This window comes from Westerdykella ornata (assembly GCF_010094085.1).
Source record: "Westerdykella ornata strain CBS 379.55 unplaced genomic scaffold EI97scaffold_46, whole genome shotgun sequence".
NCBI classification, from domain to species: Eukaryota; Fungi; Ascomycota; class Dothideomycetes; order Pleosporales; family Sporormiaceae; genus Westerdykella; species Westerdykella ornata.
The window spans coordinates 80979-96887 of NW_022986896.1; the positions used below are offsets into that span (position 1 = coordinate 80979).

Sequence of the window (15909 nt, forward strand, 5' to 3'; positions counted from 1 at the left end):
CGCCAGGGTCATCACCATGCACTCGGAGGTCCGCTGGCGCGCGCACGAACCACCTCCGACGCCATGGGTCCCGAATTTCTGAAATCTGAATTGGAACTGTGAAGAGCTCTCTGCAACAACGCTTTTACTCAGACACGACATTTCACGATGAGGGGCAAACGCGCAAAGGTACAAACAAAAGAAATTCGCTTTTCATTCAGTGATTTCCCTAACGTCGGAACAGAAATATCGCAAGCTCATGCACCAATACGAGATACAATTCTCCTTCCGCGAACCCTACCAAGTCCTCCTCGACTCGGCGATCCTGCAAGAGACGGCGCAGAAGAAAATCGACCTCGTAGGCCGCCTCAAAGGCGTCCTAGGCGGCGAAGTCAAACCCATGATAACGCAATGCGACATGCGCCATTTGTACAACGCGAAGCCCAAGGACGAGCAGCTCATCCTGCAGGCGAAAACCTATGAACGGAGACGGTGCGGGCATCATGAGTTGGAGGAGCCGCTGTCGAGTTTGGAGTGTATCTCGCAGTGCGTGGATCCGAAGGGGTCGGGCACGAATAAACATCGTTATGTGGTTGCGACACAGGATCCGAAGATCAGAGCTGCCCTGCGGAAGATCCCAGGTGTGCCGCTCGTGTACGTGAGTAAGAGTGTTGTGATACTGGAGCCTATGGCGCAGGCGACTGAAGAGCAGCGGGAGCGGGAAGAACGAGCCAAGTTCAAGATGGGACTTAAAGGCAGAAGAGGTGGTGCGGATGCAAATCAGAAGCGGAAGCGGGATGACGAAGATGAGGGCGCGCAAGAGCACGGAACTGAGTCTATTGCTGCAGAATCTGGCGGGGATGCCAGACCGCAGAAGAAGAAGCGGGTCAAGGGTCCCAAGGGTCCCAACCCACTGAGTGTGAGGAAACCTAAGAAGCGGCAGGCAGATGGGCCTCGAGAAGGGGAGGCCGTCAAGCCAAAGCCAGCCAAGACAAACGAGACTCGTCAGCCAGACGAAAACGCTACCGCTGCCTCCGCTGCAGAAGGTGAAGAACTCGGGAAGCGGAAGCGGAAGCGGAAGCACAAGCCGAAGGGCGATGGCGGAGCAGCTCCCGAGGAAGATGCAGACACTTCATAATTAACCCAAACCACTTCGGAACCCACCACCATGTCGGTGGAGGTGCCCTGCTCCTTACTCCGGAAAGCCATGTCACTCCCAGGTAACTAGGCTTCGATCCGTCACCAATTATCAACCCTTCCTGGCCTCGACTGCCGGTATCATCTGGCCGAACATACCGGCGACTCGTGCAGCTATATATGCTGGTGGACGACGCAATTCGGCAGGTCTCATACTTTCTTGCCCTGCGCGAGTAGATCGGAAACCTTAGGCGGCAGCACGAGGGTGCTACGGTCGTTGCGTTTCACAAACTCGACGACCACCTCTGCGGTCTTTTCAGGGAGGTCTTCTTGCAGGAAGTGGCCTGCAGTAGGGAATACCTGCAGTTGGAATTTACCTAGAGTCTTGTAAGTAGAAGAACTTGATGGAAATGAAAAACACCAACCCTGCATCTGCCCGATCATCAGTTCCTTGTCAAGCCTATCCGTGCCAGCTAAGATCAGCAACTTGGCGCCCTTGCCTCCCAGGAACTTTGAACTCATGCCGGAAAACCAGTTTTCCCAGTAGTCTTCGGTGGTTGAGAGCTCAGTCCTCCACTTCCACCTTCCCTCGGGCGTCTGCAGCAGCAAGCTCGGTACACTGGCCCTCGCCGACTCGGGATTCCTCAGGGTCCTCGACCGCATATGCCACTCCACAGCTGCTTCCAGCGTCGCAAAGGTCTGCGGCCTACTCTTCAAGTAGGCCTGCATGAGCTTCAAAGCCTCCATGGCCGATCCCTCGACCACGTCCAGAACCGCATACCCCAACAGCTTATCCCCCAACAAGCCTTTACTCGCCGTATTCGTCACGACAGCCCCTCCCAGACTATGTCCCACCAGCACCACTGTCGGCAGCTCAGCCCACCCCATGCGCGTCGCCGTCAATGACAACATGTCAACTAAATCTTGACTTAGGGTATCAATCGACAGATCACTGTCCACATGCCCCTCCTTGTCCCACACCACGCTCCCATGGTCTCTGGCCTCCACCGCTAATATGCCCGCCTCTGGCAACAACCTCTGCAGCTCCTTAGCACACAACGCGAAACTCAATGCCGAGCTCCCTGCGCCATGATGCAGCACCAGCAACGGCGCCTTCGACGACTTGGGGGGCGTCAAGTATACGTGGAATTTGGCGTGGCTCGAGTCTGCGCGGGAGTGTGTCTCTAGGTAGAACTCCTGTGCGAAGTAGGAAGACCAGTGGATGGGCGGGGCAGGGCGAAGGGAGGGATTGGGAATGACGGTGCCGGTACTGGACATGGAGGAGGCGGAAGAGGAGTCGTCCTCGGTGGTGGGGGTCTGGTCGACGGGCTCTTCTGGAGGGGGTGAGGAGGGAATTGGGGGAAGGGAGCCGAGTTTGGATTTGGCGAAGGATTTGGCAAGGTCAGACATTGTCGGGTGAGGCTTTGTATGCCCAGGGTTTTAGGTGGTTGCAGTCGCAGTCTTGGTGTTGTACGATCAATCAATAAGGCTGGATTGGTTTAGGTGCAGGGGCTCCGAGGCTGCGGATTAGGGCGGGGCTTAGTGAGCTTAAAGTGCGGGAGGGGTGTAATTGGAGGAAGCAGCCAAAAGCTCTCCCTCAATCCACATCTTTGACTTCGAATGCGTGTTTCCATCATGGCACACGGTGATACTGTGTCCAGGTGGTGCGCACAAGCAGACGCCCTCCTTTTGGCGTGGGGTTCTTGAAGCGTGTACCCCACGCGTCGCATAGATAGATCTGATGACCGCGATCGATGACGTCGAGGCGCGCAGCTAGCTCCCGTCGTCATAAATATTGCCCCTCAACACCGACCAGTTACTATCCCCACTCTCTCTCTCATCGCCTTTCTTTTCACCACGAAGGCCGTGCCCGGTGAGACCGACCGCCACTCTCGGGTGACGAAGCACTTTCCCCCTTCTCCATGGCAGGAATCAGTATGTGGAGGACAAAGGGAGATACAGACGGCGAAGGCGAGAATGCGTCAGGCGAAGGCCAGCAGACTTCCCAAGAAGGTCGTCCCTCTGACCAGTATGGACGTCAAGAGCCGAATGAGCGGACACGGCTACTCGATCATCCGAGGCCTCCGCCCCATGCAGATGGTTACTTGGATCCAGATGACCCTGCGGTAAGATGTCAACTGCTGCCCCATATATTCAAATTGCCCACTCCTTACACGAACTTCGGGGACCGTCACCAAAACCTATGAGCCTTGACTAACAACTCCAGGTCTCGCCTTATAACCTCTGGACTGTCCGCTTCCTACGCGCATTCACTGTCCTCTTCCTGATAATATCCTTCCTCTGGTGGGCGCTCCTCCTCGTCTCCATATTCGTCTCCCCGCCAGGCCTGCACACGCGCGGCTCTGGATTCTTTGACTTTGCCTATACCTGCCTTACAATAGGCAACCTCCTCGTGGCCGTGATCTTCTTCGTCGCTCCCGCAAAGGCCGTCCGCATCACGACCGCAATCATCGCAGTCCTGCTCTTCATAGACATGATCATCATCCTCAGTGTCCCGCGCCTTCGACTCGAGGAAGGCTGGGTCGGCATCGCTTCTGTAATCTGGGCCGCCCTCATGGCAATCTGGTGCATCATCACCGACCGGGTCGTGGCGTGGGGCAAGCGAGAAGAAGAGGAGCGCCTAACAGGACGCCCGGAAACACGACGTTCAGTAAGGGAATGGCTCGCCGTCACGCTCGCCACCGCCTTCGCCATCATCTTCGTGATCATCGTCATCCTCCTGACAGGCACCTTGGGCCTTCGCGCTCGAGACACCACCCTCCCCATGTACGGCGACCGCATCCTGGTCGACGGAGACAAGTACGCCGTACATCTGGCCTGCGTGGGCAACGAGAGCTATACAGCGGGAAAGAAAGATCCCACCATTATCCTTGAAGCCGGGGAGAACCCTTCCGAGTACGACTTCGAGCACTGGGCATATTCGGCGTATCAAAACGGCACCATCTCGCGCTACTGCTACTGGGACCGCCCCGGGTACGCATGGTCAGACAACGCGCCCTCTCCCCATAGCGCGGGCATGTCCGCAGACGCTTTGTCAGAAGCTCTTGCGAAGCAAGGTGAAGAGGGTCCGTGGATTCTCGTCAGCGCGGGTACAGGCAGCATCGTCTCTCGAATTTTCAGTTCGCGACACCTCAAACAAGTCGTCGGCATCATGCTGATTGACCCCATACACGAAGACTTGCTGCACCGAATCGGCAGCCCGTGGCGCGGCTTCGTGCTCTGGGGCTGGGGCGTCATATCGCCGCTGGGTATCGAGCGGCTGGGTGGAGCAATCTTCAAGGGTCGCACGAGGGAAGACCGCGTCTACGGGAAATATGCCTATCAAAATGGAAAGTTCATCAAAGCGCAATTACAGGAGAATCTGGTGGCGGACTCCTTGACGAAGAATGAAGTCGCTTCGGCGAGGAATATACAGTTGAGGGATACACCGTATGTGCTCATCAGTTCGGGGATTCGGTCGAGGACGGATGCGGAGTGGGAGAGGAAACAGAAGGACCTGGCTGGGCTGACGGACAGATTGGTCGCGTGGGATACGGTTAATAGGGCACCGCATGAAGTCTGGATGACGTTGAAGGGGAGGATGGTTATGGAGAAGAGGTTGGGTGAATTGGTTGAGGCTGCGAGGAATGTCAGCTCTGAGAGGTTGGGATGAGAGCTGAAATTGGGGTAAAGGATTTGTGTTCTTTCTGATGACCATTTTGGTCGGTTCTCTCCCCTTTTCCAGATTCCCTGATTGTGTACTCTACGGTAACAGCACAGTAAGATTGCATGGCGTCTTGGAACTCTGCTCTATGGGAAATTTGGCTTTAGCGGGTGGTACATATGTTGTGTATTCGCGCCATTTGTAGCCTTCACATGAAGCATCTATCTATTCTGCTCTTGGATGCTCCTTAAATACCTGGTCCTGTGCAATGGAACTGATTGAAAACCCAAGGTATATGACGCCTACAAACTACCTCACTTATCTATTTCACGTTTCCTACAGAGATCTACTTTTGTTTACTTGGAACCCCACCCTAAATAAATAAAGACTGTTCCTAAGCTTTCACACCTGGCTCGTGCATCCCTAGCGCGAAATGATGCAACACCGCAGAAGTCTCCCAAACCTTTGAACTCGCGCAACCCTCACTGACCCGGACAACACTCCACCACCTCCCGGGCCGTTTCACGATCCCACCTCCAAGACATGGCGGAAGCAACATCCACCTCCGCGCCTTTAGCCAACGGCACCCAAACCAACCAGGACTTCAATTCCATATGGGCGGACAAATACAGAGGGGTATGTATACATCCTCAATTTCGCATATCCACATTATAGATTACCACGCACCCACCTACTCCCATCTGCAGTCTCAGAATCCGTGTATGTACTAATCCGTTATTTATAGGCTACAGTCGAAGACCTCGACCCACCTCCCGCCCTCTCCGTCCACCCAAAGGACCCCATCTCCGTCGCCCTCCTCTCCGGCCTCGAGCGCGACTACACGCACCTCACCGTCACCTCTCCCACTGACCGCTCCTTACTCGGCTACATCAGCATCCCGCGCCTGCAATCGCTTCTCAAAGACGGCATCGTGTCGGACTCGGACCCCGTGGAGAAAGCAATGATGAAGTTCAGGCGGAGGGGGACGAGGTACAAGGTGATTACATTGGAGACGCCGTTGGAGGAGTTGGAGGCGTTTTTCAAGGGGGGTGTGGATGGTAGTGGGGCGCAGGAGTTTGCGGTTGTGACGGATGCGGGGAGGAAGTTTGTGCTCGGGGTGGTGACGAGGGGGGATTTGGAGGGGTTTGTGAAGAGGAGGGCTTGATGTGGGGGTATTGTGGGGTATTACGGGAGAGTAGAGAATAGGAGGAAAGAAGGGAGGAGGGGAGAACAGGCGTAGAGCGTGCATTTCATGGCGTTGGCGGGGGCATCTTTGGGCTGGGTAAGAAGGGCTATCTTTTTGGTTGCGTGAGTGATTCGGGAGGGTACCACATAATGAATCATGGCATTTCTTTCAACAAGGAATTGGGGATGTTTCGCTATCGGTCGGGGGGAATGAAGACTACCAAACCGACGTGAGTTCGCAGACACATTGGATGCAAGTCCTCTCGCGTACTTTCAGATGGATAAGCTTATCGCAGAGATTAATCATTTGTTTAAAAATATATCTATCAGAAAACACATGCCGCCAAGTAGATGATTTGGGCAGTCCTTCTTCATTAGCCTCGTAAGACAGGCCAAGTGACAGTCCATGGGTATCTCGTATGTTGCAATCCTACCTGCTTAGGGTGAGGTGCTTTCTTCCTTCTTATAAGTAAATCGTCAGTACTCCAATTCCACCTTTTCATCTTCCAGCGCATCCGGCCCCTTCGCCTGATGCCACGGATCCCACTCATCACTCTCATCCCCTTCATCATCATCATTCTCCCGCGTCGCGCCGGACACCATACCACCTTCTCTTCCCTCTCTCCCTTCGCGCCGGTTCTTCCGCTCTTCTTTCCGCTTCTTCCTGTGCGCTTTTCGGCTCCTGGCGTTTTTCTGCTGCGTCGCCTTCTTGGAGCGTTTTCGCCACTGGGGGGGTTTCTCAATGCGGCCGTGGAGAACGCCTTCCCCGCCCATGGAGGCCGACGCGGATTTCTGCTCAAGCTCCGACGCCGGCGCAAGTGTCACATCATCCTCCTGCGCAGCAGCTCCTCCCTCCACCAATATGTCTTCCCTCTCCTTCGCACGCTGAGCGCCACTCACAAACGAAAAATCCGGGATCTGGGGATGCGCATTCTCAATCTCGGGTTCCGGCGTCTCTGCCGCATTTGCTTCCCGCCTATGCCGCCGTTCTCGCAGAATCGTCTGGATTTCCGTGTGTCGGAATAGGGCGATCTGCTCGTCGGTGAGGGTGCGCTTGCAGCCATCGGGGTAGTAGCCTAGATCATCGTCGTAGTCTCCGTCTTCGTCTTCGTAACTTGAGTAGGCTTGTGAGGATTGGGTGAAGCCGGAGAGGAAGTTGGCTGGTATGGGGGCATTGGGAAAATGCTTTGCGTGGAAGGCGCGGAGGTCGTCCTGCGATTGTTACTGGGATTCCCGGTGAGTTTGCCGAAGAGCGAGCTTACGATAGTGACAGTTGGGAGATGCATTGCCATGGTGCCCTTCACGCGCTCATGGACGGCAGAGGGGTTGAGTTGATGGTATACGCATTGCTTCTACCACGTCATTGGCACACGGACCCCGAGGTGGTGAAGGTGAATGCGAATATGCGTGTGAGAAATGAAGATGAAGGTGAACATCAGAAAATCGCGAGACACGCCACCGTCACTCACGCAATCACGGGATCGCCCGTCTTGGCAACGGTTTCCAAATGACGTCTGTGCATTCACTCACCCCTCCACGCCATTACAAATCTATGCATCCCAGATCCACCAAACAGCCAATCCTCCGACCATGAAACCAGCACAACTCTTCCTCTACCCCTCCGCAACTATCTGCCTTATTCTCGCCGCCTCTGCGCAATCTCGGCCCCTCTTCTCCCTCTCCAAAGCCTTCCACGCCCTCGCCGATCAAATACAAGTCCCCGTCCTGTTTCCCAACCCCCTAACCCACAACAAAAACATGCCTCCGCCCGAAAACGACAACACAGTTTCCACAGGCGTCATCATCTCCGACGTCATCGGGAAAACGCAATCGATAGCCATCTTCAGCGGTTTAACCCGAGATATCGACTCCATATCCAGGCGCTTAGACGACGCGTCGCAGAATGCTACGGTGCTGGCGCCGCAGAATGGAGTAATGAGGGAGCTGAAGAGGAAGCCGTGGGAGGATCCGCAGGATTATGCGGCGTTTGGGGAGAAGGCGTATGAGGGGGGTGAGGGAGAGGACAGGGCGCATAGGAATCTGCGGCGGTTTGTCGAGGCGCATGTGGTGCCGTTGAGTCCGTGGGAGGAGGGCAGGAAGGTGAAGACTTTGGCGGGGAGTGAGGTTTGGTATGAGACGAAGGAGGGGAAGAAAGTGGTATGTTGTTGTTCTTCTGCCTATTCGCTATTGGGTCATGGCTTACACGATTTCGCAGATCCAGCCCCATGGTGTGGAAGTGGTAAGCATCGCGGATAAGGTTGCTAATGGTGAGGTCTGGGTACTCGCGGGTTCGCTTGCGTAATCGTCTAGGGTCATTACATTCATGAGGGCGTTCTGGCGAAGGTCTGCATTGTCATTACTGTGGTCGCTACAGGCGTTTGGGTGGAGATGGGCCCCCATGTTGACAGCTAGTTCCGATCGGATAGATCGGATTTCATCCCGCTTTTGAATACGAACAACCTCGACCGCCCGGACATCACCAATCACCTTGGCCTAGAACCCAGGTCATAAGGGTATGAACTCTCTCTATTCCTGGTTCTGCCATTGACTAGCTACCACGCTCCACTAGTCTACAGCGTCTGCCCTTATTTCTACCCCAGCTTCCCCGCTCACAATTGCGTTCCGAGCTTGAATACCCATCAACCACTTTCCGACCAACACTCCCTTCAATTCACCTCGACATGAACTTCGAAAGCGCCGACCTCGCCATTTGCATAACCTGTGGAACCCAATACGACGCTCCCTTGTCCTCCCCTCCAAAATCCTGCCGCATCTGTGATGTTCGTCCTCACCATCCTCTTCGCCTTCGCCTATGACGTCGTACCCGCTCACAACAACAACACCAACAACACCACCACCACCACCATATACTATATGAAAGCTATATACTAACACTCCAGCCTCCAGGATCCACGCCAATACGTCCCACCCCAAGGCCAATCCTGGACCTCCCTCCGGCTCGCCTCCCTCTCGCAACGAAACACCCTCACTGCGAGCCCCACGAACCCACACCTCACCTACATAACAACCACCACCTCCCCCTCAGCCTCCTCGAACCCCCTCCACCCTTCCTTCCCCCCCACAAAGACCCTGGGTATCGGCGAACGCGCCATCCTCATCCAAACCCCCCACGGCAACATCCTCTGGGACCTCATCGCCTTCCTCGACGAGCCGACCATCGACTTCATCCGCAAAAAGGGCGGGTTGAAAGCGATTGTGATTTCGCATCCGCATTTCTGGAGCACGCACCTGGAGTGGGCGAGGGTGTTTGCGTGTCCCGTTTATCTGAATAAGAGGGATGAACAGTGGTTGTGTAGGGAGGATAGGTATGGCGTGAGGAGGATGGTGGAGAGCGAGACGGTGGAGATTGTGCCCGGGGTGACGGCGATTCGAGTGGGTGGGCATTTCGATGGGAGTATGGTGTTGCATTGGAAGGAGGAAGAGGGAGCGGACGGGAAAGAGGAGGGGGAGGGGATATTGTTCCATGCGGATTCGATCATGGTCGTGCCGGTACGTTGTTGGCAAGGCTTCTCTATATTTAATGGAGTAGTGAAAAGACAAGAACCCGATGCTGACTACCAGGTAGTCTGCCTACTATCACGCCGACCGCCTCCCAGGAACCACAAGCTACAGCTTCATGTGGTCTTATCCAAACATGATTCCCCTGGCGCCCGACCAGATCCACGGCATCTGGAAATCGCTCAAGCCATTCCACTTCACAACTACCTATGGCGGCTTCATGGGCCAGGACAATAGGAGGCCCGATCTGAAGGCACATATTTTGGAGAGTATGAAGATCTTCGTTAGGACCGCGGGACATGGTGATGTCGCGATTCTGCAGGAAACCTTGTGAGGAACCTTGTGGGAAAGGGACGACACCAGTTTCAGAGCTTTGCTCAATTAGTCTTCACAGCCTTAGCAGGGTAGCGAACCGCCATAAAATCCCACATGCCAATTTGATTAATATTTCTAGCAAAAGCAGTTTGAACGTCTTTCCCGGCCCTGACCCTGGCAGAGATGGCTCTCTTCCCATATCCCGCCCAGTACTTGCTCGCATCAATCCAAGAAAACACATGTACAGGGGCGGTCCCATCCTCCTTCCTCTGCTGATGCCATGTTCGTGAACTAAGGTAGAGCGGATACGCACTCGCAAGCATCACCACCGTGTACGCACCTCACACCCAGCCTGATTGCACGCTCCGCTCCCTCGACGGAGACCTCAACTTTCAGTGATCATTCGGATATTCACCGACGTTTGCATCTATGACGCAGCCACTTCAGCCGTCTCTTTCTGTTTCTCCACATCAGCAGCGGGTCCCTCGACTGCAGGGGACTCGGTTTTTGCATCCGCCATGGAGACATCGCCATCCCCGTCCGTTCCCTTTGCGGCCTCGTCACCATTAGTGACCTTCTCGGCCTTGTCATCAACCGCAGCGGGCTCGGACTTTGCTTCCGCCTTGTCGCCGTTCGTGGCAGGTGCGGGAGCGGATGCCGATGGGGCAGCAACGTCGGCCGACTGCAATGCACCACTCCACTTCTGCAGAATATCGGCCGAGCGCTTTTTGAAGTTGTAGACCTCCTCCATCGGGATCGAGTCGAGTTTGAGGATGGCTTTCAGAACCTTGTGCACCTTGGTCTTCTTGATGATTTCGGCTTCCAGATTCTGGAAATCATCCAGCTGCTTGAGGTACTCGGACATGTTAGGCATCTCTTCCTCCTTGGGCGGATGATCGCGGGAAATGAAGCCCTTCTGGAGCCTGTGGCGGAGATACAGCACTGTATCTTGTCAGTAGCCAAATAGGAGGAGGAATGTGGAAGTACTAACCAGACTTCTCCTGCTTCTCCCGACGCTCTTCTTCCGTCATTGGCTTCTCCTCAACCTTTGAGGACTCACTCTCGCTTTCAACCTTTGCCTTCGCCTTCTTCGCCTTCTTAGGCTTCGCTTCAGCAGTCGACGGTTCTTTAGGGGTGTTCGTAAGCTTCAGCTTAGTCTTAGGCGTCTTCGCTGGCTGTGTCGCCGTTATTAACTGAGAGCAACCTCGTAGACGATGCTGCACGTACCTTCTCAGACTCATCCTCTCCGTCATCTTCCTTCTTCCGCTTCTTTCCCTTGGGCTTCGCAGCAGGAGTCTCGGCACCAGCGTCTTCCATTGTAACGTCCTCGTCAGCCGCAGCAGCCGTGCTCTTGCGCTTGGTCTTCTTCTTTTCCTTGGCCTCCAGCTTCTTGGCCTCTGCAGCCGCCTTCTCCTCGGCATCAACCTGCATAGCCTTTTCATGGCGATCCAACAGGTCCTTGAAATATTGAAGGTCGTGCTCTTCGGAAGCAATGACGTAGGCTTCCCAAAGTGCCTTTATTTTCTTCTTCTTGCCAGTGTTCCCAGCCGCGACTTCAGCTTTGATAGCCTCAATATCCAATGGCTGCAGGGCCGTGTTGACTTCCCAGGAGCTGGATGTCATTGTTAGTACCTAGATATCGAGATGTGACTCCATATGCTCACAATTCATTGGTGCCCAGGAACATGACGGGATAACGGCGATCCTTCACATGCTTGCCACCGTCTGCAAAATCTTCCCGATAAGTGCCGTCGATACGTCTAGCGCTAACGGGCCGCTTGATGAGCAAGTTCTCGGGCAGCATATCATCATCTGCGATGATGACAGGCCACGGCGGGAAGCCTCTCATGGAGACAAGATACATCTCGCCTGGCGATACGTTGAGACGGAGCTCTGGGGCGGACTTCTTCTTGTTTGGCGTCTTCTTTTTGTGCTCAGGCACGCCAGCTCCTGACTTGCGTCGATTGTTGGCAGCACCCTTCGCAGATGGGGTCGTGTCCGTAGGCGCAGTCTCGGTTGCCACGGCTGGTTTTTCGGTCAGCCCCGCACTCGCGCTTACTCTATCGCCCACAGGCACGCTGCACTCCGCCATATCGGCAGCCTGTATGGACGCACCTGTCTCCTCCTGAGCCTTCTCATTGTCCTTATTGTCTTCAGCGGCGGCTTCTGGATTGGCAGCGGATGTGGTGGCACCTTGGGAGAGGACAATCAGTGATAGATCGGCGTGTACGAAAAGGGTGGGCAAACTCACCTTCAGCAACCTCAGCAGGTTCAGCTGCATCGCCACCGTTGCCAGCCTCTGGTTCACCGACAGTGGCCTCAGCCGGTGCTTCGGCGGCACGCGTTTCTTCCTCAGCTACCTTGGGAGCCTCACTCGCGACGGGCGACTTCACTTCCTCAGCCATGGCGAAGCTTCGTGCTTACGTCGGCACGGTGCGAGGACGCGTCGAGGTAATGGGGACGTGTGAATATGCCCGTTGAGGTATGGGGATCGAAGGGGTGAGACCGTAATTGATGATAGACGGGCTGCGTGGATGAGAAATGATGGTTGTGGGTGGGTCGGGTGGTGGTTGTAGGTGGGAGGAAAGTGAAGGGAACTTGGAGAAATCGGGCGGGAGTCAAGCTCTGGAAAGTCGCGCCGCAGGGCACGTCACGTGAGGCACCCCCAAACGCGACAATCGAAGACGCCAGACCGCTCCTAAGGATCGGAGGTGATTCTGCACGGTGAAAGGAACGGCAGAGTCGGTTTTACCTGGATTGCAGCGTCGTGGATGATGGGTGCGCAGGAATGTTCGCGGTGCCGCGAGCTCCTTCGTGTTGTGCGCTAGGCGATCTGCGAGCTTGGGCCTTCGCGGGCGGAGTACGGAGCTGCCCAGATGTGCCGAGTGCCAGACGTCCCTTCCGTGAACCCAGTAAAAGAGAGCAGGTGAAGCTTCGGGATGGTGTGAGGAGATGGACGATCGTCTGTTATTACTGATTCCAAGTCGGTGCCTCAGAGAAAGAAGTCCTTTGAGCTGGGCCTGGAGCACCTCACGCGGACCACGCGACCTTCCTCCCACCGGCCTTGAAGCACTTTCGAGCCAGGACAGAGTGGAACAGAAGCAGGGTGCGAGGTAAATCCAGAGCGCCGCGGCTTCGGGTCCAGTGATTGCGCCGATGTCGTGAAGGAGCTCAGTGGCGGTGACGACTTAGGGGTAAGTGAAGAAAAGTCCTCTCCCCAGCACCCCAAGGTTTGACGCCGATGTTCCTCGCAGTTGTAGGTGTTCTGCTGGTCCGGCGATGAATCCATGCCAGTCTAGATGGAGTGGTCAGCAGGAGCCCAAGGACGTGTTCAGAATGGCTCGGTGCATTCACCGCACATTCCACGCAAGTTCTTATTCAAAGAGATATGCTTACCATGTCCTTTTCCGATAAGCTCAAGCACGGCGTATGAGGTTTTTGGATAGTTTGCCCCACCCATGTTTACCGTACCGTCTCCAAATGGGCATGGCGCATCATCGCATAGGCAATCAGCCCCTCATGACGACGCCGACGCCAGGTGTTTTTTTCGCCGCTTGACTATGCGTGCGCCGGATACCGCGCTGCCCACGCAGAGATCAACCTGCAGCTTGAAGGTTGCAAAGGGACGTTCGAATACCAGACGCGAAGAAGTCCATGATCATCGTACTCCAGTGACAGGAACGCTGAAAAGGTTTCCCCACCGTTCGGGAACGGCGATTCTTCTTAGAAACTGAGATTTCAGTATACGGTCTGTCTGAGCGTATTGGTTTCTTGCTTAGAGGTGCATGCTGGCTCGGGACCAACCCATATTCATAGCTCTTGGCCGCAGGCCCAGTGTGACAATCTGCGTCTCCTTGTCTGCCACCTCCTTCTGCATTCATACTGTGGACACTCTTCTTATAGCCTCCGTTCTCCTTTGTCCTGGCCGTGCTATTCTGTCGTATGTCCCGGCGCATCCATGTCTTCAGTCCGATGCCCCGCGGTGCGACCTTTCCGAGTCTCCAGCTCTGTCGAATGCCTTCCCGTCCGCGCAGATTAGCGGTTTCTGAAGATCCAGGTATCTTATGACTACTCTTCGAAGCACTTATACAGCACTTGCCGTTATCTTCATCGTCCTCCATCTACCCCACACCCTCATATGCATACAGTCCACCTCTTCTGCGGCGTCCCTTCGTCATCCCAGCCATCTTGTCCTAGAGGTGCTTTCGACGATCGTATCCCACGAATATCATCCCGGTATCACCACCTCTTCATCCCTCCTCCGCATGCCTTCCCCCGCATCCCCCAACCGCCATGGCGGCGGTCCGCTCTGTACCGATCATCCGGTTTAGGGCCGTTTTCGCGAATCGTCCACGAGCAACTACCGGAAGCAAGTGCATGGATGAGGGAGAAATCACTGATGCGGTTCACGAGGCGACGCGCGATGCAGGTCCGGCGATAGACACTTCGTAGCTTGGTGCGACTCTACGTTGGTCGGGTTGGGGTCGGGAACTGGGGGACTGGGGGGACTGGGAACTGGGGACTCGGGGTCCACGTTGAGCTAACCGAATTACAACGATCACGTGGGACTACATGAACCTGACACCCAGGTGATAATTGGTAGATGATACTCAGTCCGCAGAGAATGCTGTCTACTGCTACTTCGCTAAATCTTGGGTTTTCTATAAGAGATGACAACGTGTATATTGCAGTCGAGGTGGGTTTCTGCAAGTGTTTGCCAAGACATTGAAATGGTGTGACTATTTGTGAATTACTTCAGTCTACTGATATACCAGAATTCGATCATCTAACCGTCTATTATTCTATCGAGAATTGCTCAACTAAAGCCCCCTTCTAGCCCTCCCAATAACAGGCCGCTTCACCACTCCACCCTGAGACGTAACCTTCTTCGCCAACGAACCCGACTTCCTCACAAGCGGGCCATTCTGCTCTTCTTCCAGCCTCTTCTCCTCACGAGCTTTGTCCTCCGCCATCTTAGCCTCCAGTTCTGCCTTACGGTTGAATTCCGTTTCAGTGATCCTTTTGTCTCGTGCCGAATACCCCTTCTCCTTGATCGAGTAGAAGACTGCTCCAAGGTCTGCGAGCCAGTGTGGGTCGACCGACGTTACGCAAGACATGTACTCCTTTGACGTGAGGATAAGCTCGTGGTACACGACGTAGTCAGGAAGATATCCAAGACCGTAGAGAGCGCTGGTGGGGTGGAGCTGCACAGTGACGCTCGTCCTCAGATTGATATATTCACCAATGCCCTTGACCTTGGCCGCCTGATGGTAGTATCCGGAGCAGATGCACTTTCGGACGACGTCCCAGTCTGTACCACAGCTGACAAAGGCCATCTTGTGCATCTTCATGATGTCGTGGAGTTGATCGCGGATCTCTTTAGCTCTGCGAAGAGCCTTGGGGTGCAAGAAGTGGCGGATGCACCACCCGTCCGAATAACCATTGACCTTCCATTGGGAGTACACGTGTAGCAATGTGAGATGGTCGGATTCCGGTACAAAAAACTTCTCTCGAGCGGCGTCGGACTCTTCTTGTCTTTCCTTCGGCCGGTAGAAGACGCTGGGAACGGAAAGCATGGAGACGATTGTGAGCATCTCTTCGCTGCATCCATATTCCACAGATGTGATGATGAGCTTGGCAAGCGACGGATCCATGGGGAATGCTGTCATCGTTCTGCCCAGCTCAGTCAGCTCACCAAGGTTGTCCAGAGCTCCCAATGCCCATAAGTCGAACAAAGACGTTGTGATAGTATCTTGCGGTGGCGGGTCCATGAAATCGAAGTCGAGTAGGTCTTTGACGCCGAGAGACTTCAGTAACAGTACGGTATTAGCGAGATTCGTACGCTGAATTTCCGGTATGGTCTGAATGTAAAACTCATCACGGAACGCTCTTTCAGTGTAGAGGTGAAAACACTTGCCAGGCCCTGTGCGGCCTGCTCGTCCTGCTCTTTGTGACGCATTCGCCTGAGATATCGGCGTGATCTGAAGGGTGTCCATACCCATTTTCGGGTTGTACACTTTTAGTTTGGAAAAACCGGAGTCTACCACGTACATGATTCCGTCGACCGTTAAACTAGTCTCGGCAATGTTCGTAGCGACAATGACTTTACG

General features: G+C 54.8%; 9 protein-coding genes across 9 annotated transcripts; 5 read left to right on the forward strand and 4 right to left on the reverse strand.

The window, feature by feature from the left end:
* The first annotated feature begins 97 nt into the window (after positions 1-97).
* Positions 98-1494, forward strand: EI97DRAFT_407197 (uncharacterized protein). The gene is made up of 2 exons (XM_033796619.1): positions 98-168; positions 224-1494. Exons 1-2 carry the CDS (start codon positions 148-150, stop codon positions 1115-1117), a joined length of 915 nt encoding a protein of 304 aa, XP_033649517.1. The 5' UTR covers positions 98-147; the 3' UTR covers positions 1118-1494.
* EI97DRAFT_238775 (protein phosphatase methylesteras-like protein 1) lies at positions 1222-2782 on the reverse strand. The gene is made up of 2 exons (XM_033794031.1): positions 1542-2782; positions 1222-1493 (listed from the first exon to the last, which is right to left on the reverse strand). Exons 1-2 carry the CDS (start codon positions 2524-2526, stop codon positions 1327-1329), a joined length of 1152 nt encoding a protein of 383 aa, XP_033649518.1. The 5' UTR covers positions 2527-2782; the 3' UTR covers positions 1222-1326.
* Positions 2783-3053: 271 nt separating this feature from the next.
* Positions 3054-4789, forward strand: EI97DRAFT_386756 (uncharacterized protein; the record flags this gene model as incomplete). Its single annotated transcript, XM_033796081.1, has 2 exons — positions 3054-3242; positions 3344-4789. 2 exons carry the CDS (start codon positions 3054-3056, stop codon positions 4787-4789), a joined length of 1635 nt encoding a protein of 544 aa, XP_033649519.1.
* Positions 4790-5086: 297 nt separating this feature from the next.
* Positions 5087-6269, forward strand: EI97DRAFT_238725 (uncharacterized protein). The gene is made up of 2 exons (XM_033794030.1): positions 5087-5416; positions 5526-6269. Exons 1-2 carry the CDS (start codon positions 5324-5326, stop codon positions 5943-5945), a joined length of 513 nt encoding a protein of 170 aa, XP_033649520.1. The 5' UTR covers positions 5087-5323; the 3' UTR covers positions 5946-6269.
* Positions 6270-6442: 173 nt separating this feature from the next.
* EI97DRAFT_462378 (uncharacterized protein) lies at positions 6443-7257 on the reverse strand (the record flags this gene model as incomplete). Its single annotated transcript, XM_033801262.1, has 2 exons — positions 6443-7177; positions 7228-7257. 2 exons carry the CDS (start codon positions 7255-7257, stop codon positions 6443-6445), a joined length of 765 nt encoding a protein of 254 aa, XP_033649521.1.
* A 298-nt stretch (positions 7258-7555) lies between these two features.
* EI97DRAFT_453357 (uncharacterized protein) lies at positions 7556-8267 on the forward strand (the record flags this gene model as incomplete). Its single annotated transcript, XM_033800454.1, has 2 exons — positions 7556-8122; positions 8181-8267. The coding sequence occupies 2 exons, from the start codon at positions 7556-7558 to the stop codon at positions 8265-8267; spliced, it is 654 nt and encodes a 217-aa protein (XP_033649522.1).
* Positions 8268-8646: 379 nt separating this feature from the next.
* On the forward strand, positions 8647-9939 carry EI97DRAFT_496932 (uncharacterized protein; the record flags this gene model as incomplete). Its single annotated transcript, XM_033802491.1, has 3 exons — positions 8647-8745; positions 8873-9475; positions 9552-9939. The coding sequence occupies 3 exons, from the start codon at positions 8647-8649 to the stop codon at positions 9816-9818; spliced, it is 969 nt and encodes a 322-aa protein (XP_033649523.1). The 3' UTR covers positions 9819-9939.
* Positions 9940-10226: 287 nt separating this feature from the next.
* EI97DRAFT_386856 (uncharacterized protein) lies at positions 10227-11891 on the reverse strand (the record flags this gene model as incomplete). The annotated part of the gene is made up of 4 exons (XM_033796085.1): positions 10227-10741; positions 10791-10974; positions 11027-11411; positions 11464-11891. 4 exons carry the CDS (start codon positions 11889-11891, stop codon positions 10227-10229), a joined length of 1512 nt encoding a protein of 503 aa, XP_033649524.1.
* A 1405-nt stretch (positions 11892-13296) lies between these two features.
* On the reverse strand, positions 13297-14056 carry EI97DRAFT_238694 (uncharacterized protein). The gene has a single exon (XM_033794029.1). The coding sequence runs from the start codon at positions 13918-13920 to the stop codon at positions 13396-13398; it is 525 nt and encodes a 174-aa protein (XP_033649525.1). The 5' UTR covers positions 13921-14056; the 3' UTR covers positions 13297-13395.
* Positions 14057-15909: the final 1853 nt, after the last annotated feature.